At 39.5% G+C, this 25,193-nt stretch overlaps 1 protein-coding gene across 28 annotated transcripts in view; it reads right to left on the reverse strand.

The window, feature by feature from the left end:
* The window catches only part of ARPP21 (cAMP regulated phosphoprotein 21), a 162,403-nt gene that overhangs the window by 84,534 nt on the left and 52,676 nt on the right, over window positions 1–25,193 (reverse strand). For 16 of the 28 annotated variants that reach the window (XR_005722041.1, XR_005722040.1, XM_040246269.1 and 13 more), the window contains exons 6-11: window positions 23,361–23,505; window positions 21,828–21,906; window positions 21,118–21,177; window positions 20,253–20,393; window positions 6,886–6,994; window positions 4,959–5,060 (exon numbers count right to left, since the gene is read on the reverse strand). Coding sequence is in view for 26 of the 28 variants with exons in the window: in XM_040246269.1 (XP_040102203.1) it covers window positions 4,959–5,060; window positions 6,886–6,994; window positions 20,253–20,393; window positions 21,118–21,177; window positions 21,828–21,906; window positions 23,361–23,505 (636 nt within the window). In the remaining 2 variants the exon portion in view is untranslated. Of the gene's footprint in view, window positions 1–4,958; window positions 5,061–6,885; window positions 6,995–12,979; window positions 13,107–20,252; window positions 20,394–21,117; window positions 21,178–21,827; window positions 21,907–23,360; window positions 23,506–25,193 lie in introns of those variants that run through there. The other 12 variants (XM_040246279.1, XM_040246277.1, XM_040246278.1 and 9 more) reach the window with 2 other exon arrangements.

The raw sequence follows: 25,193 nt of genomic DNA on the forward strand, positions 1-25,193 counted from the left end.
TGAAGTGTGCAAAAAGTTTATTTACTAAAAGGCAACCATAGCCAATTAAGCAATAGGCTTTTCAGAAAAATACTTTTTAAAGTAATTTGGTATTTAATTTTATAAAGGAAAACAAATACAGATGATGTGCCCCTGACATTATTCCTAAGAGGATCTCTTTAAAGAAAGCTAAATATCCCATTGTTTGTACTTCCTTTAGTTGGGTTTCCCAACCAATTAGAGTCAAGTCTAAGCCAAGTCTTGGTATATAAACAAAGTGATACTATGCCAGATATCCATGATGAATTTAATACTTTGCTATGTTTCAGCTCTTGAGATTGGAAAGAGGTCAATTACATTTAGGATGTTCTGGCTGATTCTGAATAACTGAGACTTGACTACGTCTTTGAAAGAGCTATCAAAGACATGCTGACCTCTTCGGACTTGTTCATCTAATAGCATTTGGTAAGGGAAGCAGCCCAAACTCTTCGAACTAAAAATTAAGGTACATGCAAATTAAAGATGATGCTCTCTAAAAACCCATCTCCAGAGCATCTTCCTGATTTTTGTGGAAAGGTCCTAAAAAAAATCATCTCATCATCCGTCTACCACACTTTTCATAAAGATAAAGACAATTATGGGTTATGATTCAGTAACTGATGAAAATGTATGTGCATGCATATGCACACGTGTGTGTGTATTAAAAGAAGCATTAATAACTTACACATTTTAATAGCAGAGAAAGATAAAATTATCACAGTAGTTAAGCCCAGCATTCAGAGCTGTGAGGTATATGCATTCTCAGATATATACATAAAGGGCTTTGTTTAAAAGGAGAAAAATGTTTTTGCCTAATGGGTTATAGAATTCTCTTCCACATGCTACCCCCAAGCCAGGTGGTACCTCACACCCTCGTCATCAGCCCCCGTGAAGAAAACCAAAGATGAAATCTTCCTCGAATCCCTATTTATATATAAATATCCTTCAGAAATTATCCCCTAGGCAAAACAGGTCCTTCTCAAATATATTGCTTTATCTACTTAACCTTCCTAAAGGAAGCAACATTGCATAGGATTAATCATTAAATAAGTTGACATGCTTGCCAAAAGGAAAGAGGAGTTATATTTCAAATATTTCTTACTTCAAAGGTACACTTATTTATTATTTGAGAACTAAATTGTTGTGTGCTCTGAATTAAACATTTCAGTTCTCAAATAATAGATGATCTGGTCTTATTTCAAGATACCCAAATTCTCAAACTATATTTGAAAAGCTTTTTCTAGAAAATCCCCAAATAAATCTGCATATTTTGATTGTGTACCTATGTACAAAAGCACACACGCACACACATACATGCATCCCTTAGCCATCAAGATACATCTGTAAAATATTCAAGAACACTTCTAATTTTAAAAGAAATTTGGATTTTGCTAAAGTATAAACATCAGGAAGTATTTTTCTATAAATGTCTATTGTAACTTCAAGTAGAAAAAATAATCCTACTTAAGTATATCGACATTTGGACCTGTTTGAACTACTCTATGACTTAATAACTGGCAAAGGAAGCTGGTTTTATTACCTCTGTTTTTAAGTTATGAGGATGTTAAATTAAAAACCAGCTTAAAAAAATTATATGTCTATAACTTAATTTCCTTATGCTGGATTCCTTGCATTTGTTTTATAAATGAGTTAATATACTTACTATCTTGTGTACCTTAATAATTGGGTAGTTATGATCATTTGGGAATCTGGAATTATACAGATAAAGGCTCCCTAGTGGGTCCTGTCTTTATTTTACCATATGTATTTGAGAAAGTTCATATTGCTGTTGTGCCCTTGAGTTTGTGTTTAACAGAGAATATGGTAATATTCTGTTAAATCAGGGTGGCCCCCAGGGACCCTTGCCTTGTGCGATACCACCCATGTACAGCAGAGCTGATCTGTGTGTCTAAAAGAATACAGCAGAAGGGAATATATGTCACTTCCAAGATCAGCTTATAGTACCGTGGCTTCCATTTGGGACCCTTTTTCTTTTCTGCTCAGATCACTTGCTCCAGGGAAAGCTAGTTGCCATGTTTGAAGACACCCGGCAGCGTACAGAGAGCTCTACATCACTCTGTGAGAACTGAGATCTCTAGCTTACAGCCAGCAGAGAACTGAGGGCTGGCGAGATGTGAGTGGTTCTTGGAGTAGAAGACCACGGCACCAAATCTGCAGAAGACTACAGCCCAAACTGACAGCTGCCTGGAGCCCCCCGAAAGACCACGAAACAGAATCACTCGGCTAAGCCTGCCACATTCCCGAACCCTGCAAACTGTGAGATGAGATGTTTTTGTTTTCTTTTTTTAAGCTGCCAAATTTGGGGACCACCAGTAGTAGGTATGACTGCATTGTGTCTACAAGAGTTATCAGACAAGGGAGAAAGACATTTGGCTTTTTATTTTCCGCTAGGACAGTGGCTCATGGTCGTTCAAGTGTCATGAAAACTTAAAATAATATGATAAACACGAGAGAGCTTATCCTTAGAAAAATGTACATATACTCATGAACGTAATATTTTACAGGTGATATCAAGGATTTTAGGTCATCTCTGAAGCCCTTCATGAGCACACTCTGGGTTGTTTTTGTCGAGCTCAGTCTCTCAGTTGTGTCTGACTCTGCCACTCCAAGGACTGTAGCCCACCAGGCTCCTCTGTCCATGGGATCTTCCAGGCAAGAATACTGGAGTGGGTTGCCTTGCTCTTCTCCAGGGGATCTTCCCAACCCAGGGATCAAACCAACATCTCTGGCATCTCCTATATTGGTAAGCAGATTCTTTACCACTGAGCCACCTGGGAAGCTCTCTGAGTATAGAAAGCCAATTAAAAAAACCTACTGCCCTAGGTGATCAAGTGAAAATCAGCATCAGAAACATGCCAGTCTCCCACCTGAATTAGTAAAACCAGAAGTGGTGGCCACCAGAGAGTCTATCAAAGGTGTTTACACCTCCTCTCCCACAAGGAGAAACAGCTACAGCATTGCAGAGAAGGCTGAAGTAGTATTTCACGGAATAAAAGGGCTATGACGATAGCTTTGCATTTAGGCTGTCTCATGTTTAGGTCTGCTTTTACTTGTTAAAAAATAATGGTAATCATACAGCATGTGGCCACAGAGGCTTTAAACAGGAACCCTTGCCTCCAATCTTCAGCCTGGAACCCAGGTTCCTTACTCCTAAATCTCCTAAACAGGGATGTGAGGAAATGCGCTGTGGACTAGGAGTCAGGCTGACCCCGCCTCCCTTTGATGACCTCCTACGGGCACGAAAATACAGAAACGAAGGCTAGCAGGGCAAATGTCACCCCCATCACAGGCATGCATCAGTGATGCTAGTTGCTGTCAGTTGGCAATGTGACGAAGAAAAAAAGCATAATGTTGTTTGTACATTACGTGGGTGACTACTCTTTGCTTTACAATGTAACGATTCATTCATAAACTATATAGCTTGCCAGAATTATACTAAGAGGAAGAATGTGTGTCTGTGTCTGTGTGTGTATAAGAGAGAGAGAGAAAAAAGAGAATAGAGAATAAACTGTCCTTCAGAAAAGTTTCTCATTTTGAAGGTCGATAGGAATACTCTAGCTCCAGTCCAAGATAGGTTTATTACAGCATTATGACTAGAACAGAGCCTCTCATTACTGCATTCTTGTATCCAGCAAACACAAGGAAAGGTCTGCTACGTGTCAGGCTGTCCTTTGCAGCATCAAGAATTCTGACCATAATTAAAAGGATTTTCTAGAATCTTCTAGAATTGTCCCCAGACATCATTCAACAATGGCTACCTCATCTCCTTCTCTCACACTCTCCTAATGTGCAAGCTTTTGACCAGGCTATTCAATTCAAAATTGTATTTTAATGTATCAAAAAAGCAGAGAGGTTCTAGGGCAGATGACAGAAACCCACATGCAAGAAGTGGAAGAAGTGCAGAGTATCACTTCCTCTGCAGTTCATATTAAAGGGTTCAGCAGAAGGTGGAAGACCAGGGAGGCTAGCTTGGGCTTCAAACCTCTGGGGATAGCAGGCTCTTTCCATGGTAAGCATGGATGCCTAGGTGTCTAGATGGCTTTTTAAGGAACAAATCATGAGAACAAATCACAGAGGAGGTCAGATGCCTATCTGACTTAGTAAAGACAGAGGTGTTGGCCACAGAGAATCTACACAAAGGTGCTCATGGCTATACCTCTGCAGAGGGAAAAACCCACAGCGTTTTTCAGAGGCTGCCAAATGCGTTCATAGAAGGGAAAGCCTATGGAAACAGGTTGTCCTTTCCATTCTGTTGCATCTAAATTCAGCTTTTTTTCACCTTTTAATTTGTATGGAATTTAATTACATTTAATTTTGGCCACAGTGAGCAAAAGAATAAAAAAAATAATAATCCCAACCATATTTTCTTTGTTGGGATATGAACAAAAGAAATTGTTTTCTGATCATTCCCTTGAAGATGGGTCACGGAACAAATTTTATCTGAAAATGGGGTGGGGGAAGGGATGAGTATCTTTATTTACCTTTGATATAATAAAGTGTCCATACTTGCTAAGAATGCAGAAAATTCTGTGTGTGTATGCTCAATTGACTTTTCTCTTGTTTGGGAATTCTTTCTTCTGTACAATGTTGGTCTTAAGAAGAAAACCTCGTGGTATCTGTTGGCTAATATAAATATGAAGAGCTCTCTGCAAAGCTGGCAACCTCTCTCCGTATTTACGGTTTATTTTATTGACCCCAAATAGTACCTCGGTATTTGGGAACACACACAAACCTCTGGCTCGTTTTCCATCACTTCCCTGAATCTGGTCGTCTTCCAGAAGCACCTCTGGTCCGCTGCCCTTCGGCAGCTCCCTGCCTCCAGCTTCCCTCATTCCTATCAGCTTCCTGTCTGGGGAATGAGGCTGCCGTACTGCCGACTGAGAGACCGCACTCAAGAGGCAATGAAAACAACTACTCACATCATGTGCAAATATTCTCTCCCTCACTCTCTGATACTCCTCTTCTCTCTCTTCAATTGATTTACTTCGTCTGTCATCTCTAAATGGATGCATTCTGTTTTGCTGAACAGAAAAGAGAAATCAGGAGGGTTACCCAAGGTGAGCCGTTGGAAATCTGCAGTCAAGAAAAACTGTCAGCTGAGAGTAATAAATGTTCACTTAAATAAATGGGGCTTGACAAGTCTTACTCCCTCTGGCCCCCGAGGAAGTCGTGGTGGGCGGTGTGTGTGGGGTGTGTGCCCTGTGATGGCAGGGGTGCTCCTACTCCTGTTGTTTCCTGGTGGGATGCAAATAGCTCGGTGTTTCTGGAAGGTAAGCTCTGAATGTGCCTCAGGCACTCAGCCCGTTTGCTCTGTGATGGGTTCTATCTCCTTAGCAAAGATGTGACGCCCCAGGAGGAGGCAGAATGGTGGTGAGAAAAGAGGAAGTGGCGAGTCCAAGGTGGCCACGAGAATAAATGGCTTTGAAAACTTGTGGTCAGAGAAACAGAGCAAGAAGGGACAGAAAGGAAGATGTGGATGCCATTTCTCTGCATCCTAATTTGTGTTTTTATTCACTCAGTGACTTCTTCTGTGAATCGCATAAGAGGAGGAACTGAATTCAAAAAGACTGTCTGTGGATTAGGGTCAATATCAAGGAAACTAACAATTCAAAGAACCCAGCATGAGGACTGCTCTTCTTCCGCCTTCTATTTGAGTCACTTCCTGTCTTTCTATTGCTTTTGCATCTTATTCCTGCCATTCCGCTCCCAAACGCCCTGCACTAACCACATCCATCCATCCATTCAACAAACATCCACTAAGTACACGACATGGGCACAAGTGTCAAAGTTAACTCAAGCCATGGTGTGGTTCGGGGTGGTGGCGGTGGGAGGAATTGAGATACAAATGATGGACAGTTTTTTTGTTGTTGCTTTTTTTTAAAGTGTCCGAGATGCACATACTGGCTCACAGTGACTCACTGTGGGTAATTAAAATAATAACTTGAGTGTGATGCAGATTGTCTTACCTTTCAGCATTCTAAAGCAAAGTCATTTTCATAAAAGCTCTATTTTCATTGTCAGAGACAGGAAGCGTAATTGCAATGGCATTCGTATGACTTTCTATGGTTCTCCTTATCACTGAAAATGTGTTTTCTTTTGCCATTTACTTAGTTTTCTTATTCATCACCCTGGAACCCACCCCCTCCACCCCAGGAAAGTCTCTCTAGCCTTGTCAATTTCCTGTGAATAAAGCTATTCTAGAACAATGTGATGTTTTGTCACAAGCAAAAAACAGGGAAGGAGCAAGTTCTGCTACAGTTCGTGCAAAACAAGCAAACAGCTGACATGGAAGTTAAAACACAGCAAGGGGTGGGGGACTACAACATAAACTTGGTTCTTTGTCGCGAAGACTTATTTTGGGAGAGTTTGCAAAATCCACCTGGCCTCACCATAACAAGGTTTGTTGTTTACAGCTACATCAGTTGATCAGCGGTCCGTATTGACAATCCAGCGCAATGTGTGCACAACGGAAGGATAAAGCTGTAGGGAGGGGAACGACTGCCAGAGTTACACAGACACCTGGAAATGCGACTGACAAAGCTCTTCCCATCAGCTCAGAGCCTGCGGCACCCCGACCCGCCCAAGGCATGCAGCAGAGCCTGTGCCAAGCACCACCCATGCAGCCCAACACAGAGCCAGCGCTGAAGCAACCATGACGTGGTCTTTTGCTACCCACCGAATGCCAAAGGGGGAGGCAGGGGTGGAGGGCAGGAGGTTGGGGGGGTTCTTTTCAGAGGCAGGGGAGATTTGGGAGGGGGAGCAGGGACAACAGAAGAACGACAAGAACATCAGGCAGCCCACCTTCCAAAACAACAACGTCAGCCACTCTCAAACTTGAGAACCAACCTGAGTGTCTTCTTTATCAATACTAGAGTTATCTCGCTTCAAGATAAACCGCTTCTGGGATTCTTCACCTTTTTCATCTTTTAAATGTTCACAAAACCTTTGCTCTGGTCTGCCAGCAAAGTAAAACATATCAATAAAAAAAGTTTTTTCCCCTGTTTAAAGTTATTTCTTAGTGTTTTTGTTTTTTTTTTTTTCCCCCACAGTGGCATTCAAGAAAAAGTTTACACATGGTTTTGATACTAGAATTGCTGGCAGTATATAGGGAAGTAATACTATGTCACTTCACATGTGTTGTTAGGATACCTTTGCTTTGTTTGGAATTCAGTCTTGTTTGCTGTATGCTGTTCACCATGGTGGAAGTTAAAACAAAATTTTAAAGGCTTGCAAATATATAGAGTGTATTTTCTATTTTCTATAGTTATTTTGACCTCTGTCAGTCCTGAATTTCATTAAGTCCCCACCCTTATTCTCTATATATGTTTAGAATTTGGGATTACTACATTAAAACTAAGAGAATACTTCCTATTACATTTTCCCTTTCGAGAGCCTTCTGAATATGCAGTGAGAGAGGGCTGTGTATGAATTATTTTCATCTTTCTTTAATGACAGATGCTCTGGAATCTGGCTCCAGCAGACTGACATCCTCGACCATGTCTTGTAAATCAGTTGAGTAACTGGGGGAAACTGGAGATGTTTAGCTTAAACAACTTAATGCCTGATTAGCATGGGGAAACTGTTCCAAGCAGTTACATGGTATTGATTAGTCAATTGATTTTTTAAAGATCCTCTTAATCATCTTGTATTATTACAGGAAAGGGCTCCACTACCCTGTTCATTTCCCACCAGCGTCCCTGCACATCAGAGAACTTGGTGAATGGCTTCTGCTTTGGTTAATCACAGAGGAAGTGCTAAAATGTCCATTTCTAGTATAGAAGCAGTTGTAATTGACGGCTCTCCAAAGGTGTCTCTCAGGTCTGATGTATTACTTACTTCTGAAGCCAGGTGGGTTTTCTGTGCCCCTCTGGGTTCAGTATGCATTCAGTCATCAGGAAGCCAAATCATTGCCTCTGTTGTTTAATATGAGTGGCTAGTAATTAAGAGAATCTCATTGTTTCCTTATAGCTCCAAAATAAACAAACAACACTTTAAAAACAAAGGAGCAGTTTAAATGTATAATTCAAATCTTGTTGAGAAATATTGTTTCCATAAGCACTCATACATCAATTATTATAATACTAGGGAGCAGACAAAGCCAGAAAACTGAAATAATACCAGTTATAGCTTCTGGAATCAGATGTAATTTTTGCACTCTTTCATTTAGTCTTTGCAATAAAACTTTGATGTAGGAGAAACAAAAAAAAATTTTTTTGCCTCTTTTACAGATAAGGAAACTATCCCTCAAGTGACTCTTGACCCCAGTTTATATATTTTCCCACTAAGCCACAGGCATCAAACAGCCTGCTTACTTCCTTTCAGAGAAGTGAACAGTCTCTCTCTGCTTACATTGTACTCAGTTGGCTGGAGGGCCTCACACCTCAGGATAAAGCACAGAAAACCTGCATCATATCATCTTCAATATTAATGTAAATGTTATCCATGGAATTAACATGGAATAAAATATAGCAATCTGGGTGTGCGGATATGACATTTTAAGATCAGAGCACTAAGGAGACAGAGTAAATTTGCACTTTATAATGAAAAGATCATTGACAGTAAAGGAATTAAATATATTTTGGTGGAGCCCAGTCACAGGACCCTTCAATCATTTATAACACTATAAAGTCTGACAATATTATAATAGCATGAATAGCTACTGGTCACTGTAAATGAGAACAATTCTCCAGGAGTTTTTTTTAAAGCTTCCCAACATTTTTAACCACTCAGATATTGTTATATACATATTTTTTGTAACAAGGGAAATTAAGATATTAACTTGAACACAAATGCTAATAGTAGCAATGTTAATTAATCCTTTCCTAATAGCCCTGAGCTCTGAACATCTGATAAACTCCAGTCAATGAAATGATTGGAGAACGGCTAAACATACAGATCTATTTCTTGTATTTGTTGCTAATCATCTGTAAATGTTCATTTAGAGATGAAATGGCACCCATGAACATAAGATGAATTTGCTTCAGACTAAATTCTTCTTTTGGAGAAGGAAATGGCAACCCACTCCAGTATTCTTGCCTGGAGAATCCCATAGACTGAGGAGCCCGGTGGGCTAAAGTCCAGAGGGTCGCAAAGAGTCGTGAAGCGACTGAGCATGCATGCAAAGTGCTCTTTAAGGAGAAAAATATTTAGAGTGAGATTTCAGCATACTAACCAGAGATAGATTGCAAGTTCCATGTGGGTGGGGGTCTTGCTTTTTAAAATAGTGTATCCTTGGTGCCTAGAACCATGCCTGGCATTGGGAGGCATTTGGTTGGGTGAATAAATGACTCAGTGTATGAATGAATGAAAATTTAGCACAGCTGTATGTAAGTCACAGTAACTCAGGGACAGATCAAAGAATCACTAAGATATGTGGTCATAAATTCATAAATGTTTAAATTATAAAATAGAACAGGATAGAGTTGGGTTAGTAGGAACATAAATTCAAATTCAGAACATTAGGAACATCTTTAAAAATCAGATTTATGTTTGACTGCAAGCTGACCAAAACTAACGGTGTCATTAAAGAAAAGGTTTTCACACTGGAGGAAAAGAGGTGGAAATGGGAATTTTAACTTTTTTGGTTTGGGAACTTCTCAGGTTAAAGTGACATTACAGTTACACAAGAGCTATTTAACCATTATTTTTGAAACTTCATTTGCATTTCTTCATAGTGCTGGTTTATTTTTATTTCATAGCAGGACATATTCAGGAAAAACACATCCACCACTTAAGCAGGGGTAGTCAAAGTAGCTTGTCTGAATCAATAATGTAAATATTATTGAGAGCAATATTTAGAGCAATGATATTTGTTACTCTGATATAAATTATGCAAATGGCATCATCCACAACTGGTTTCAAAAAAATTTGTATTCAAACATTAGAAATTAATAGTACAAGTAACTAATCATTTCTTGACTTACCAAAAGTGTTTTGAAAGATTATAAAGTAACCATTTGAAGTTTGCATAAAAGGAATAAAATAAACATAATAAGATTTTTCCAGGTTGACTTTATAGAGACTTATCTAGAGGTAAGGAGTAATTTTCAGTTTAAACTCATGCAAACTGTAGTTTATGACTGAAATATTACATGTGACTGCACTAAAAATTACCAGTAATGTACTGTTATATTAAAGCTTTTAAAAATCCTTTTAACCACTAATTTAACATCATAGCAATATTATTTCTTAGCCACAAAATGAATGAAACTATATAATATGGTATGGACCTTCATTTAAAATGGTGATGAATTACTTTCAATGGATCAAGATGAGGATGTAACTGTAAGAAGAACTCCTCAAAGCTGCAAAAGGTCACAGTATTTATTAAATGAATGATAACTAGAGTTTACTATGTATCTCGTGGCCACGCATTATACTTGCCTACATTTTTTAGTATATGTGCTGCTGAAGCAAGCACTACATGCCTACGTTATTTTTCCTGGAAGATGTTAGTCCATGAGTTATTTCTACCTGTTTATCATTACCAAAAAGCAGAGAAAACAAATCTAATGTTTCTTCTTGATTTAAAAAAAAATAGTGTTTTCCCACAGTTCATAGCAGGTCTCTACTGTGGCACTCATTGTTCATGTGTGGAGAACAGCGCTAGCATTTCCAGTCTGTCTTGGGATCCCCTAGTCAATCCTTTCATAAGTTTGAACCAACTCCTCACTGTTCCTGATTAGACAAAGCTCATGAACTGAGAGGCAGTATGGCTGAGTAAAAGGACTTCCCTGGTGGCTCAGGTGGTAAAGAATCTGCCTGCCAATGCACAGGAGACACGAGCTTGATCCCTGGGTCAGAAGATGCCCTGGAGGAGGGCATGGTAACTCACCCCAGTGTTCTTGCCTGGAGAATCCCATGGACAGAGGAGCCTGGCGGGCTACAGTCATGGGGTCGCAAAGAGTCAGACACGACTTAGTGACGGAAAAACATTGCATAAGACTATCAAACTGTCTTACTCAACTGGTTCCAATTTTAGCTTTTTTCTCACCTGAAGCTTAAAAGAAGATGAGCGTGCTTTATTGTGTTTTTTATCTTTTTGATCCAGAAGTATTTTCAGTGGTTTATTCTCGCTGCCAGTTTCTTGAAACCAAATATATATTTTCTTCCCAACAGTTCAGCTTAATCACTCCCCGCTTCCTCCCCCAACATACACACAAATGAAGAATTCAATTCTACTAAATGCAGAGGAGCATCAAGGGACATCTTTGAATTTCATCCTGAATAATGGAAAGATGGTCATCAACATGCACGCATCTTAACAAAGAAATGGGGCTGTGCACAACAGGATGAAATGCTTTATGTGTAACACATTCGTCAAAAATAGTTTAACAGTCAACCATATTAGAGAAGTCTAAGTGGCCCTGTTCCCTTCACATGGGAAAATATTCAGTTACAACATTGACAACTGATGTGTGTGTGTGTGTGTTGTGTGCTCTGTTGCATCTGACTCTGCAACCCCAGGGGCTGTAGCCCGCCAGACTCCTCTGTCCATGGCATTCTCCAGGCAAGAATACTGCCATGGGTGGCCATGCCCTCCTCCTCTTCCTTACCCAGGGATGGGACCCATATCTCCTTCGTCTCCTGCCTTGGCAGGTGGATTCTTCTGCTGAGACACCTGGGGAAGCACATTGACAATTGATATGTCTTATTTATAAAAGAAAGTCCTACATTCTTCTTTCCATACTTTATAATTTCCACTTTCACCTTATCCTTTTGATTCTCTTTTAAATGAGACTACACCTTACAAATTCAGCATGCTAGCACTTAAGTCTGGAAACCAAACACCTTCAACCAACAAACTACAATGTCTCTTTCTACTCTGTACCTCAATTCCATTTTTCCTAGAGACATAATGATACACTCACAGCCTCTCTAGTAGCAGAAATCTTAAGATTAATAAGACACAGGAACTACAGCAAGGAGATTCATTGTAAACAGGCTCTGGCCTTCAACTTCCTCCAAGGTACAAGGGCTAACGTGACTGCTCCTCCTCAAGGTGGACTTAGAAGCAACGAAGGAAGCCTGTAGAAACTGGGCCTGTTTCTGCTGCCTATAGGAGACCAAGCTGCAGATGGAATGAACCAAGTCACCATAATCTGTCTCTCTCCAAAACTACTGTACATACAGGAAAATACCCTATGTAGTATTTATAGTATATAAATACTATAAATAGTTCATGTATAGTGAACCTTCCTCTGCTGCTCCTAAGTCGCATCAGTCCTGTCCGACTCTGTGCGACCCCATAGACGGCACCCCACCAGGCTCCGCCGTCCCTGGGATTCTCCAGGCAAGAACACTGGAGTGGGTTGCCATTTCCTTCTCCAACGCATGAAAGTGAAAAGTGAAAGTGTAGTCGCTCAGTCGTGTCTAACCCTCAGCGACACCATGGACTATAGCCTATCAGGCTCCTCCGTCCATGGGATTCTCCAGGCAAGAGTACTGGAGTGGGGTGCCATTGCCTTCTCCAGAACCTTCCTCTAAACTGCTGCCAACTGTAAAATACAGACAATGTCTTTACACACTTATACACCTAGGCTGGCACTTACATACCATGTGTTTACACACACATGCACAGAGTCCTGATCAAAATGTTCCTGGCTCCTCCAATAAACTCTGAATAGAAATAAGATGGATCAGACGTATAGCCTGTACTTCCATGGAAAGTATGGTACTGAATGTCTGAGAAATGCTTGGCCCTTGAAAGAATTGAGAAAATGGGTCTTATCTCAGTTCTAAGTTTTGCCAGGACAGTTTTTAATCCAGTGTGTTCTGTGGTTCTGGAGTTTTGCATCACAGTTTTAGTATTCATTTTTGTATTAACATTAACTGAGTTCTCTGTTAACTTAAAAAAAAATTAAATGTAAATTAGGATTTTGTTTTTTAAAAAGAAAAGAACAATCAAAAAAACAAATACAATGGGTCTGGTCTCAGTGAAAGGATAGTGTTTGGTTTGTTTCTTGCTTTTATCATCATTTGGGGTTATTGATTCTGTTCATGTTAGTTCTTGTTCTCCAAACCTCAGTCGTGGCTGAGTGACAGGGGTGGTGGATTTCAGGCTTGATCTGTGAATAGATCAGATAAATCAAGACATGAATCTCAGCCTAGCTCTACCTGCCTAGAATGCTGTGAGCTAGTTAGCTAGATACTTGGAAATTATTTTTAAGGCATACAAAAGTTCTTTTTAAAAAATGTTATATTTAAGATACTAACATTATATTAAAGTATGTGCATGGTTCATTCCAAAATCAGTAAATTATACATTCAATACTCAGAGGCCTATAAATAATTTCACATTGTGAAAAGAACATAACATACTTTATTTTCTCTCCTCAACAATATATGTCTGTCTCACCTACAGACTCTGCTGTTGTCTGAGGTATTTGAGGAAAATGATATGAGAAAACACATTGGAGAGAAAAGATATGCGGGTTGGCCATTGTTAATAAATAAGTCTTGACTTTAGGCTGGAGTACTACTGTTTAAAGAAGTAGGTTGTGTGTGTAGGAAAAAAAAAATTGTCATGGTTTTTCTTGAGAGGAATGTAATTCTTCATTAGGTTCCTGACCTTTGGCTTCAAGTCAGATGATTTTCAACACTTTTCCTATAAAAAGTGTACAGTAAATGTGTCCTGTTTAGAAATGACAGGATGCCAACCAACCACTCAAAGAGTTTCCAAGAGGCGCTTGGAGATGGTGATACTAGGTCCTCTTCAGAAGATTAATAAGCAAGCATCGTCTCAGGACGCTGCTCAGTTCATTCCCACTGCCACTCACGTTCCAGCCAAAGGAAAAGGAGGAGAATAGATGTGGGAGGAAGAGCATGGGTCTTTTGGTTTGTTTGGTATAAATGCACTTATCACCTGCCGGGAGTGAAGTGGTTAAGGCTCAAGAACTAAAGATTCCCACCTTCAACCTGAGCCCCTTCAGGAAACTAAGAAAAACAGATGCCCCTTGAGGGTTGCTGGCCACGTCTCACTAGTCTTCCCCGAGAGGGTGGTGGGTCCCTCGGTCCTGTTCACAGGGAAGTCAGCGTGCCTCATCTCAGGGATGTTTAACCAAGTCAACTGGGCTCAACTGCTTCACCCAGAGAGAGGCTCTGTTTGGCTGAATCAGAACAAGTTTCACGGTTCTTGAGATTTATCAAATAGCTAGCTCAGATCATTAAGCAAACCACGGAGGTCACTATATACCACTCCTCACTCCTGGCCAAAACCCACGTTCACACTGGGAATCAGGCACTTGGGCTCCTGAGCCTGGACTCTTAAGCGTCACCCTCAGCATCTGTCTTTGAGTCCTATTCTTGTTTCCCGCTTGTGACGGCCTGTAACCTCTCTCCCTAGCAGAGCTACCATTTCTTTCCTTGCTCTGTGCTGTTAGACTAGGGGATTGGAGGCAAAGACAGTGGGAGAATGTGAAAGACAAAAGAAAAAAGTGTTCAAGAGATGACAACGTTTTAATATGAAGATTTTTTAGAACTAGTTAAACAGGTGCTCTGACAATGCAAAGGCATTCAGATATACATGCGATTCTCTCTGCCTATGACTGATCTTGGCCCTTTGGAAAATACTAGGGAAAGTAGATGGTTTCTAGTCTTCAAATGATACACCATGAACATGCATCTTTTCTCTCGGAGGGAGAAAAGGAGAGAGAGGTGTAGAAATTGTCTAAGAAAAGAACAGTGAGCTGCTCTGGGCTACACAGGTAGAAAAATAAGCAAAAGAGAGACAGTGAAAATTAGACGCAAAGAGAAGAACAAAGCTTCTCATAAAAAAACAGACCCATGTATTTGCGGCATTTACACATATATATTTTAAAGCACTGTTCCTCTTTTAACCTCAATCCTAAACATCAAAAGTAACATGGGACTCCCCTGGTGATCCAGTAGTTAAGAATGAAAAGGACATGGGACACGAGTTCAATCCCTGGTCCAGCAGAATTCCATGTGCCACAGGGCAACTAAGCCCATGCACCACAACTCCTGAAGCCCGAGTTCTACAGCCCCTGAGCTACAGCTACCGGAGCCCGCACGCCCAGAGCCTGTGCTCCGCAGCTAGAGAAGCCGCCCCAATGAGAAACCCACAATGAACAGTAGCCCCCGATCTCTGCAAACAAAGCAAGCCAGTGGCTCAGACGGTAAAGCGTCTGCCTGCAATGCGGGAGCCCCAGGTTCGATTCCTGGGTCAGAAGGAAAGGCATTGCCATTCTCCCCTGGAGAAGGAAATGGCAATCCACTCCCGCACTCTTGCCTGGAAAATCCCATGGACGGAGGAGCCTGGTAGGCCACAGCCCATGGGGTCGCAAAGAGTTAGACACAACTGAGCGACTTCACTTTCACTTTGTGCACAGCAACAAAGACCCAGCACAGCCAAAAGTAAAAATAGACTTTAAAAAGTAACATGATAGAAAGTAAATACATTTTAATTATCACCTGCAGTACCAAGTTGCACACACCCTAATACCTCTGCCCCAGATTTCCAAGGGGCTCATCTGGTATTGCCAAATAATCTGACAGTTAACAGAGAATTCCAACAGAAAAAAATTTGTAAGTGCTAGAGATGAAAACATACTTTTGGCCATACGCTGGGGAGAGAGAGCCCGACTAAAGCAGAAACAGGACCGAGACTCAGTTCAAAAACTCCATTCGTTATTTCAACAAGATGACGGTACATTGTAAACAGAGGCATCGCCAATCATTCAGGCCTGCTCTGTGGGCTGAGTGTTGTGCTGGATGGCTGAGGTGGCGCATGCTCGCCTGTCCTCTTGCTGCCTAGCCCTGAGAAGCAGCGAGGACACAGCGGTGCCAGCGGAAGGTGACTTTTCTTTGCTAACTCTCCATAGTGCACCAGTTCACTTGGAAGAAGGCACCTTTTGGGAATGAATCCCAAATGAACACAATTCTTATTTCTTCCTCTCTCTGGATGACTACGCCCTTAACCCCATGCTCCTGTGGCTATGACATGAAAACATGCATTTGGGCAATTGAGTTGCTTGGAAGAGTAATTTTGTGTTCACACAAAGGACAGGCTCATCTCCTGCACTGACGTTATCCGTAAACATAGATTTTTCATTTTTGAAAACACTGATTGAAACGGAGTATAGGAAGTTTCCACTGACTGGATATCACTCCCTCTAAATTCTGCATATTTTTTCCCCAAATATCGCACCTTGTAGTGGTGATAAAGAAAATCTGGCAAATGCTGTCATATGGGAGGAAGTATCTGTTAATTTATTGACACCACTGAGTGAACCTTCAAAAAAATCTTCTCCCTCAATCATCGTTTCTTATCAGACCACAAAAGATTAAGGAGTGGGAATTCTCAACCAATCCAGGAGATCTTGGGGATGTCGATCAAGATAGTCTGGATTGTTTTGCCTTAAAGAGAGTTAGATTACTTAGTAACATTGTTCTTGGTATGAGACACACTGAGCTGAGATTCTAGCCATGCTGATCATTGCTTCTCTGGAGGTCCAAAACTGAGTCTAGCATGCAAGCTTCAGTAGTTATGGAGCCCTGCAGGATATGGAATCTTCCTGTACCAGGGACCAAACCTGTGCACTTAATGTTCTTCTTCTGTAAAATGAGGCTCTAATGACTTAGGTTATAAGTTTGCTTTTAATATTAAATGAAATAATATACATTAAATAAGATGTAAAGTATCCTGTACAATTGAACAAATAGTATGCAATGCTATTATAAGTGATTATAAGTATCTGAAAAGTCTGAGATTATTTTTTCCATCATGAAAGGATGGATGTATTATATTTGAAGATATCAGAGAAGTCACTAGAAGTGACTGTAGTACGCATGCATGTGTATATATAATCCCCACAGTCTGTTGTCATGACTTAAATATTTTGCACTTCAGGTGAGACTATTTTCTCTCCATGCAAAACTTAGTATGTTCAAGACACATTCTATAGGCACTTAAACTGCAGACAATCTAGAAAAACAGGAATTCTGGAAATAAATCCCAGCCAATATCTAGCTGACAGGCATCCACTTCAGAGGAACACCTTACATGCCAGCATGGTCACTGAAAACGAAAAGTTAAAAAAGGAAGTGTTTTCCCTCCCTTAGCCCTTCAGTTCATTTTTGTATCTTCCATCCAGGTTTTCTGCATTTCTCCCAATCTACAATGACGTTTAAACTATGCATCTCCATGCATTTGTTTTGGGGTACTATTAAAGCGTACACATTGAAACGGTATCTCCAAAACACAAAACCCACAAGGAATCATCTGAGGAATTTCCATCTCAGCCTCTTTCCTTTATAGAAATGGAAACATTTTCATCTAATAATATATCTAAGCCAATATGGTCCCCACAACCATCATAGTTGTGTCCTGATGGCACAGCTCTCGAAATTATCAGTCAAAAATATGCAAGACACCTGGAACCTGAAGAGATGTTCTCTTTTGAACTTTAATTCCATGAAAACATGGCACCAGACTCTCAACATCAAATATAATTTCCCACAGAACTACATTTCTCCTTTGCTAAAACTGCTCCAATTGATTCAGGTCCTGAAAATGTGACTGGATGCTATTTATAAAAGCACATTACATTCATCTTTTTCTCTTGTTCTGAAAGATATTAGCTTCCCCCATCCCCATGTCAATCCCTGGCAAGAGCCACTCAAGTCAAGGATGGCCAGAAAGGTGTCTGGAATAGAGTGGTGGGATTTGACCTAGCTGTGGATGAAAGATTATTAAATTCAGCTCTTCAGGAAATACCTTGATTGTCCATGACATACAGTCATTCGTCTTTTTTGTTTGGGAGTCACAGAGCGGGGACTAAATGTTGATGATCAAAGGCAGGAACTAGACAAAATGCCTAGCAGGCCAGGCACTTTGTTAGAGGAACGATACCTGAAGGTGTTTCCTACACAAGTTCTTCTGCTCTTCCTCAAGGCAAAAACACATGGCATCTATCGTAAATTGGTCATTAAAGGGGAAAAAAAAAGAAGGCAATGGCGCCCCACTCCAGTACTCTTGCCTGGAGAATCCCATGGACGGAGGAGTCTGGTGGGCTGCAGTCCATGGAGTTGAGAAGAGTCGGACACGACTGAGTGACTTCACTTTCACTTTTCACTTTCACCCATTGGAGAAGGAAATGGCAACCCACTCCAGTGTTCTTGCCTGGAGAATCCCAGGGACGGGGGAGCCTGGGGGCTGCCGTCTATGGGGTCGCACAGAGTCAGACACAACTGAAGTGACTTAGCAGCAGCAGTGTTCTTTTGGAAGTGAAGAAGTCTGATTATACGATGCTCATTAGCAGAAAAGAAAAGCTTTAAGGGACAAATTATGTTCTCCAGTGGTATTTGGAAACTTGCAAGAAACACAAGGATTCTGAGATTTGAAATAAAGGGAATGTTCTGTATATTCTCTAATTGGTGCACCTGAAATGTGGCTAGCCTGACTGAGGAACTGAATCTTAAAGCTTACATTATATTTCAATAATTAATTTAAAATGTAAATAGCCATATATAACCAGTGACTACTGTATCAAACTGATTGCAAGTTTGGAGCCATTGCTGAGTTACCAAGAGCCTTTGTACAAAGAGTGTTTTATTTTCTCAAAAACTGTTTGACAATGAAACAGGTCTCAAACATGTGTATTAATATTTATGACTATGGGACTGCAAAATCAGGGTGAATTAAACGTAAATGCACTGTCTCTACTAGTTGAAACCACATCAATCTATTTGATCTATGGGCTTGTCCACGTCTCTTGTGGCCTTATAGAGAAAGAATTAAAAGGACAGAATTGCTTGCCTAGTTTGCAGTCAGTGTGTGCCTGCGTTACAGTATCTGAAAATCATAAGAAAAACCAGAATGAAGAATGAAAAGCAACAACAGCAACAACTAGGAGTATTTAATAGAGAGGGAAGGATTAAAGGACAGTGACCTTTCAGTCCTACTACTGTTCAAAATAGGAGGTCCGTGTGCCAATAATCAGATAAACCGGAAAGCTGATAAATTTTAAGATGTGTTTTGCCCACACAATAAAATGCAACCACAGGACCCAAGACTTCTGAAGCTCAAGGGCCTTTAAACATTAACCATTCCAAACTCTCTCCTGCAGATAAATAAATAATCTGAAGTCCAGAGAAGAGAAGCTCTCAGTGTCCCTGAGATAATAGCCAATCTCAGTAGCCCCAGATGTCCCAGCTTGAGTTCTCCCGACTATGACCTTCACACTCATTCTGCTCATCACAGACTGTGCCTTGAGCAGAGAAAGGGCATCATCTCCACCCCAACAAGCCCCAGCCTCCAGAGAACAGAAACTAATGTCTGAACCACATTGCTGTGCTTGACACAAAAGTTCCCTTCGGTAACATGGCATTCCTAACAAACCATACAATGTGCACAATTTACCAAACACAACTGTCTTAAGAAATTGCTTTATATGAGGACAGTTTTTCAGTTTAATGTGTACTGTGCTATAAAAATGGTCTGTGCTTCAAGGAGAGGTGGGTTCAACAGACGTAGTGTGAAGTTTCTAAAGCAAATGACCACTCATTTTATGTTTTCAGTGACACCATGAAAACATAGTGAGATAGAAGCAAACAGTTGTTGAAAGAAGCAAAACCAAACAAGCAACCTTCTTTTGGAGCCAGAACTTAGATATTACCTGGCTCAAAACACTCTGATTTTATAAGCAAAATAAAATAAAAAAAAACTGAGAGGGCACACTTTACATAACTTATTTCAAATCACCCAGGTAGTAAGTAAAAGAATTGGGTCTTAGAGGCCAAACTTCTGTCTCCAGGTTTGGAGTTTTTGTTATTCTAGAAACCACAGTAAGATCAATGTCTTGATACCAGAAAAAGAAAGAAAAGGGTAATTTTCCTATATATGTTATTGTTGTTTTTAAATGTCTGTTATTTTTAGTCGAAGTTGTAGCTGACATAACATGTTCCATGTTTTCTATATAACCACATGGATTACTAATGGAAGGAAGAAAATTGTGTTTCAGGAGCTAGGTAACAGATCAGGGAATAACAACACTTTACAGCCTAAATTTTATCAACTTTCCTGGTCCACACATAATCTTCTATAGATAAATGCCACTATTATTGATAAGAGCAAGAGATAAATAACACTGTACATTTTAAATGCCATGTACTTTGAACTGGATACTGTGTTCTTATAAATGAATCCACAAGAGAAAGAGAAAATGCTAAATAAATTCAGTGAAGGGGCTTACATTCTTGTGTTGCTGGTCTTGTTGATGATGACCGATTTCCCTGTTTGATCCACGTTGTGATCCAGCCCAAAGTAAGCGGCCACTCGATGGACAAGCATCCTCTGATAGGATGACATCTGGGGAAACTTTTTATAATGATTACTGGAAAGGAATACAAGAAACAGCAGTATCAGCATTCTCGTTTCTGGCCCGTAGTACATTTGAGAGATACACACAAAAAACCGTTTCTTTTTCATTCGAACCATTAAGCTTATTTCATTCCTGGCATCACTCAATGTTCTCATTTCCAGACCAATTTTCCACTTATAGATGTATTGATTAAAGTACAATAAGTGTTTTTGTTTTAGAGTTGTGCATTTCTCAGACCACAGGGAACTCAATGTTTGCTGGGAAGTATATTCTGTTTTAGTCCAGGAGATCTTATCCACAGAGCCAGGCACAGCCACAAATGACATAACATAATACGGGACTGCAGATGTCTATCTGGAGATGTCACTACACGGTTGACACTGAAAGCAGCACAATTATTTCCAGGCATAACTGACTACAGCCAGCTGGAGCCCATTAAAAAACTATAATAAAAACGAAAAGGGTCGCTTCTTGTTACTGCTACTCAATGCTAATCAGTGGCCCCCTGTTTATAGCCATTTTGTCAGGAATTTAACAAGCAGGAGTACACATGGTCCAAGCAACAATTCCCATCAGCACATAGCTCCTAACTCCAATAGCATCTCTATTTAATGAGTCAGCAAACATATTAAATAATGTTTTATCTACCCCTAAATCTTTCCAGAATGAGTGATTAAACCCATACAGCAAACCAAGACACATCAGATTCATTAACCGGCACTGCGATTCAACATACTTGTTGTCACCAATGAAATCAATAATTTCCTGCTCCATTTTCAGGAGTATCATCCTGTCTCTGCAAAATAAATGTTAAAATGAAAAGGCTTTATGGACTGTCCATTCCCAAAGACTTAACAGTTTCATTTACATGTATGGAAAAGATTGTTTAAATCTACATAGCTACAAATCAGTATCGAACTCTTCTCTGAAATATGATGTCGAACTATCTGTAATTCCATTCTCCTTAAGGTGATTCCTCATCTGTTAAGTATGTTCTGCTATTGAAACCTTTGTAGTTTTTAATGCTAACTAAGACATGCAAGGTATTAGGCCCATAAAACACACCAAGTAAATTGTGTATTTTAAATTAATAGGAAACTTTAACAAAGCTAAACCCAAATAGTTGGTCAATAGCTGCCCTGAAGCATATTTGACATTGCTTCTCATTCTCTATATTTTCCCCCTTAATAAGTATCTCTTTGTGACCAGAAAGGCAGAACTTGTAAACTATAATTTATTCACTGGACAAGTACCCAGGGATTAAGACTAGCTAAAAACATAAACATGAACACTATTAGCAGAAAAGAGAAAATACAACAGACAGTTTAAGACATCAGAGATGGACTCAGCCTTCTACAGCTTCCCTCTTAGAAGTGTTTGCATGAATGACTTTACTGTAACATTCTACTTGACTCCTCTAAAAACAAGATTTACTTAATGATTTACCTGGAATTATTCTTTAACGTGTTAATCAGAAACTCATGTAAATCTATGCCTGTAGAATCCGTATATTCTTGGCTGCAATCTGAAACAAACAGCAGGATGGAGTTATGAGAAACGTCAGGGGGAGGTGGGCTGAAAAGGGTTTTCCCAGCCTTTCCCTTTTCCCTTACGCTCAGGTAAACTTTAGGTGAATCTACTGGTGTTAGAGATACATGTTATGAAACTAGCGACCTGGCAACATTAAATCAGGATGAAAATTAGATTCGGGGATTAAGAACACCCAGTAGATTTCCAGTGTGGAAAGACCTAGCTGTCATAGGAGAGGAAGTGGGCACGGTCTGGGTGGGTAGGTGGGCGGAGTCAGATGTCATGAGTTCATTTTGGGCTGTCAATCAGCAAGGGCATGACCTCTCCATGACAGTGATGGGTACTCCCAACCCACAGAGAGAACTCTCAAGAGCTTGAGATACCATGGAACCCTCTTTCTCTTAAAATGGAGAAGGCAAAAACTGAATGCTCTGTTGTAAAACTGTCTAAATATTAACTGATACAAAATATAGGAGGGGATTAAATATTTCCAAGTCTTTCAAGTCTTTTGATGCTGTCTAAAGCTTAATTTCCAAAGCCATCTTAGGCAGCTGTACTTGTTTACTCTCGGATACACCTTGGTTTTAGATGTTCAGCAGCTGAGACAATCATTATAAGCAGATCTGTGGTTATGGAGCATATGTGAAATAGTTGTCATTTCTCAGCTGATCAAATGCCTTATACTATCTCATGTATTTAAAAAAACTAGTCTATTGCCAATTATTCATGGAATTCTTCATATCAACTTAATTTTGTTTTTACTTTTGCTTTCTTTTTTTGTTTGTTCATTTTACTTTTGCATAATTATATGTAAGGCAACACGTCGAAAAGTCTGGATTGTAGCTTTGGGGTTTTATAAGGAATGACTTTTGGGGAAGAAATTTTTCCTGTAGTACAAGTGTGTATATTTTACATGAGACATGATGGGGCAGTATATGTGTTGCAGAGAACAAATTCATTTAGGCCAGATAAAATGTTAATATGTGTTCCATTGTCATTGACAGATACATCTGCACTCTGGGGACACCACTTACCACTTATCAACTGAGAACTGCCAATCCACTGTCTGTCTTTTAAGATAAACATGAAACTTAAAAGATATAAAACTGGGTACCATTACTGTTCATCAATTCAAATTAACTGGACTAATAAACCTGAATTAAGAACAGATTTATATTCACTCCCTTGTACAAGCTTCTCAAAAATAGATCCAAATGAATATCCAAATAAATATGTGATCCTAAAAATAATCTTTTTAGATACACAAAAATGACATCATGAACAGGAAAAAATTAAGTTCACATCATCTTTTACACACACACACATACATACACATATAAAATTTTACGCAAATTTTGGTGGGAGGTGATATTTGTGTAAAGTCTAGAATGTACTCTGTGACTAGTTATGTATAAACTGAGTAAGTTAAGGAAACATTTTCACATTCACCTTTTGATAACATTCTGATCTTGGGTTTTTCAGAGGTTTTATCTTTGTTTTTATCCTTTTCTTTTTCTCTTTCAGAGTCATCTTTCCTAGATTTATCCTCCTCTTGCAGGCTGGGAAAACTGGAAAGCTGTAAATGAATTGATTCCTGTTGGGGAAAAAATATAATAATTTAGAGCCAAATTTAAGAATCTCTGTCTGGTTTCCATTTTGCATAGAGATTATTAAGAAAAGGAAAATGAAAGCCAGGTACAGATTTTTTTTTTTTCTTAAATGGTAAAAAAAATTATACCTGTCAGAAAAATAATGGCTCTTTAAGATGAATTAACTTTGGAGGTCAATGGGAGGTCATGAGAAGTAGCTAGTACTAAAACTTTGCCTTGTGAATAGTAACCGCAAGCAAGCTAAATTCCTGTAGATCACAACTCTTATTTTCTCTATAGGTTTATTTTTAAACAGGTAAGAAAAATTTCTTTATCAATAAGTTTGCATCACAGCTACTATCATGTCTTAAAAATTAACATAAAGAAGACGCTTCTGCAAGTTCTTTCATATAATTCCTTGAACGGAAAAGATTGGCACAAGCACAGACAGACAGATATTACATGAATCATAATGACAGAAAAAACAGACATAAATAAAGGCTATAATAGCCCATTCACAATTAAAATTTTGTTTCAGAGCCACGTAAATACTATTTCTATCACTATGAAAAATAAAAATACAGAATTGAAGGAATCCTAGATATGGGTTATCCTATGTTGCTTACTTACAAAAGCTATTAATAAAGCATTAATACTTACAATAAGCACTGCCTTTTGGAAAAGGTAGAAAATAGGACTATATTTCCCATCAATTAAATATAAATATTTAATATCACTTTAATCCTAGTATCAGTGAATCCTTTCAGGATGTAAGAGTCTCTTGAACTAATGCTTGGTTGACCATTTACAGTATTTGGACTGGACCCACTTTTGTATTTATTGATTTTGTACTGAAACAGATCATTTCATATGAACTCATATATCAGCCATTTGGATGACAGTATATTCACTGTTTTGAAGAAGAATGAGCCAAATTATGTTTTTCAGTTTTTTGAAAAAACTATGCTATGATTAAAACTATGACAAATGAGCCAACATTAAGCCCACTGGTTCTTATGTAAGAGATCATCTAATGGGAAAACTTTCTTCCACTGGCGACATTAACATTTATGATGTAGGGGAAAAATATTCCCAATGACTAATAGCGTTTCCCACTGAAAACTAAGACTTTTTACATGTGACTAAACTGATGTCTCTACATCCTCAAATTATGGCCAATCTGGGATTCTTAGTGGTTCCTGGTAAACCTAGCTGATCTGACAAGCAGAAAACCAAAGTCTTCCAATGGCAAGTTTCTTTTTTGGGAGGGGCTATTGTGTACTCTGAGCTGGAATAAAAAGTCACCATGGTTGGAAAGCTGCATGATACAGAGTTTGAGTTAAAACACATTCTCATGGTAAATAGTTATCTTAGCCGGGTTTCCTGATATTCACATGTTTATCCTGCGGATGGACAAATACAAACTATCCTGGGGACGGCCATATACGAAACTGAGTGTAATCTGATGATACGGTCTTTTATCATAGCACTTGGGACAGAAATGTCTTAGTCTGCAAAGATTCAGGCAGACTTTGGTGTTACAGTTTGCTTCCACTTGCTAAGGGAAAAGCTGGAACATTTTTGCTCTGAGTGGGGAAGAATCGATTCGACAGTGAGTCAGGAGAGGAAAGTGAGGGTCCCAGGTCAGGAAGTGGTCTCATTACTTCTTCAAAACCGATGGATCCATCCAGCC

Source organism: Oryx dammah, unplaced genomic scaffold (genome assembly GCF_014754425.2).
Source record: "Oryx dammah isolate SB20612 unplaced genomic scaffold, SCBI_Odam_1.1 HiC_scaffold_9, whole genome shotgun sequence".
NCBI classification, from domain to species: domain Eukaryota; kingdom Metazoa; phylum Chordata; class Mammalia; order Artiodactyla; family Bovidae; genus Oryx; species Oryx dammah.